General features: G+C 35.2%; 1 protein-coding gene across 1 annotated transcript in view; it reads right to left on the bottom strand.

The window, feature by feature from the left end:
• Positions 1-1937, bottom strand: part of cyp4f3 (cytochrome P450, family 4, subfamily F, polypeptide 3) — a 38839-nt gene extending 36902 nt beyond the window's left edge. Inside the window, exons 1-2 of the mRNA XM_077230833.1 lie at positions 1851-1937; positions 1479-1693 (exon numbers count right to left, since the gene is read on the bottom strand). Coding sequence (XP_077086948.1) covers positions 1479-1670 — 192 coding nt within the window. The 5' untranslated portion in view covers positions 1671-1693; positions 1851-1937. The remainder of the gene's footprint in view (positions 1-1478; positions 1694-1850) is intronic.
• Between the last annotated feature and the right edge of the window lie 563 nt (positions 1938-2500).

Genomic DNA, 2500 nt, shown 5'->3' with positions numbered 1-2500 from the left:
CATTTAAATAAATTTGATTAAAATAAATAAGAAAAAGTATTACAATAAAATTATATGAATTAAAATAAATACATTTGATGAAAATAAATTAAATGTATTTAAATTAAAAAGTATAAATTTGATTTAAGTAAATAACAGTAAAGTAATATAAATGAGGGAAAGAATAATGTAACAATAGAAACAAATTCTTTTTACATTTATTTTACACATTTATAATGTTCATTCACAGTATCAGGTCTTTATGCATATGTACTATAGCTCCCTTTTAAATGTTAGATCCTGGCATGAGGACGATCATATTTTTGGTGTCTAAAAGATTAAAACCATTTATAATATGTTTTTATAATATGTTTTTATAATATGTGAAACAGCAAGCATTATGCAAACAAAGCAAACAGTATTCTACATGACCTCAGTTTAATTCAGCAGATAGAATCCAGTTTTATCATTTAAATTAATGGGTTTTTATACATATTTGTGTATAAAATGTGTATTAATATTAGTTAAGATTAGCTAACCTTCCTGTTCTTTCATCACACTGAAGTCGAGCTTATTGCAGTGTATCCAGTATTGCACATTCTGACAAATCTAGTGAATCACTTTGGTATTCGTGCATACTGAAAATGTGGATGTATAAACTGCAGGAACTATTCTGATAGAATACATAACAACATAAAAACAACATAAAAGATGCAAATAACCGCGCATTATTATCACTCATCACATGATAAGGAAAAAGCAACCCTTGATTGCATCTCAAACCATGAGCTCTGAGATTCTAGATAACGAGGTTTTGCTTTCATCATCGAGTCTAGTTCCTGGAACCGGTTCAGAGACTGGCAGTTTCAGTTATTATCATTTGAGCAGAACCTGTTTCTCTGCTTTTCCTGCCAGAAACACGACATCCCTCAGGGCATGCATGCTCTTGTACAACACAATAACAATGCAATATCACTTCTCGACTTTCTTTCTTTCTTTCCTCTTTTCTATGGACATCTCCCATGTTGTTCTCAGTCTCTTGAGAAATAACATTTCTTCCGTTGATTGATGCAACAGTTTTCCGGTGCAACTCTTTACTTCACTATAAACCTGCAGATCAACTCTCAATCTTTCTACACAACTACAAATGCAAAATGCATTAGCTCAAAATACGGAGAGGCACATAGGAATAGCTACTGTTAGCCTACAGTATGACATTGCAATGCTAAATATCAAAAATGCACAAATAACAGAGGTTGATATGCAATACGCTTTAATAACAGTAAATTAATAATAATTACATAATTACATGCAACTAACCGAGTTCTAATCCTAACCCTTTAGTAAGTAGCCTACATGTAGTTGCTTATTAATCAGTACTTAAATATAGAATTACACTGTAACAATGACACCTTAAAATAAAGTGTCACCGACATTTTCATAATGATGCATATATCATATGTATATGTATCTGAGGTGAGCAGATGCAATAAACTCACTAGTCCCATGTGTCCCATGATCCAGTTTCTCTGCGGCGGCTGATTGAAGCATCGCAGCGCGCGCCGTTTGAACGCGACACGCGCCACGAACGCGCACAGGAGCGCGGCACCGGAGAGCGCGAGGACCCCGAACACCGAGCACCTGTGCAGCAGCGCGTGCACGACCCCGATCAGACCCATCGACACCATCATCCAGAACCTGAAGAGAAAAACACCTGCCACCACGGCATCGCGGGTTTAATGTGCGCCGATCAAAAATGAAATATTAAAATCATATAGGCTAGGCTACGGACAGTGACGCATTCTCATCCATGCGTTTAAAAACGCTATAAACACACTTATGCACGCTTTAAAATGTCACAAAAATAAGACCTGTATGACGAGCTGCTGAAGTGTTTCTAGTCAAATGAAGTTCTGCAGTTCCGGGTCCTGATGCATCATCATCATATTTATCATCACACATGCATCATATGATGTTCTGTACAGCAGACATGATTAATAAACGGTCACATGATTAATGCACATCACACTGAAGGTTTATGAAAACATATGTTGATCATCAAAGTGCAGTAAAGAAAGCGCTCAGATGCTCCGCACATACTGTTGTATGGACAACTATTAATATTCATAATATTTATTTATTGAATGTTATATATTTGTATTTGAATCCAATACAAACTCGAATACATATACATGAGATTAATGAAAGGGGTTTCAGTTACAGTATGTTATTTACAAGTTTGTGTTGAACAGTTGTTTAGTTTTATATAAATACAACCGGTAGGTGGCGGTGCTGTAACATGAGATACTTCTCCAAACAAACTGCCCAGATTATTTATTTATTTTGGTATAAATAATGGTGAATCGCATCTATCTATCTCTCTCTCTCTCTCTCTCTCTCTCTCTCTATATATATATATATATATATATATATAGCCTATATATGTCTATCTATCTATCTATATACTGACAGTAGACTGTAAACTACATTTCCCATGATGCCCCGCTGTGCGCGTGAGAGT

Source organism: Siphateles boraxobius, unplaced genomic scaffold (assembly GCF_051911475.1).
Source record: "Siphateles boraxobius isolate OS27281-9 unplaced genomic scaffold, OSU_SipBor_1 151, whole genome shotgun sequence".
In the NCBI taxonomy this organism is placed as follows: domain Eukaryota; kingdom Metazoa; phylum Chordata; class Actinopteri; order Cypriniformes; family Leuciscidae; genus Siphateles; species Siphateles boraxobius.
This window is presented reverse-complemented; position numbering and strand designations above follow the sequence as displayed.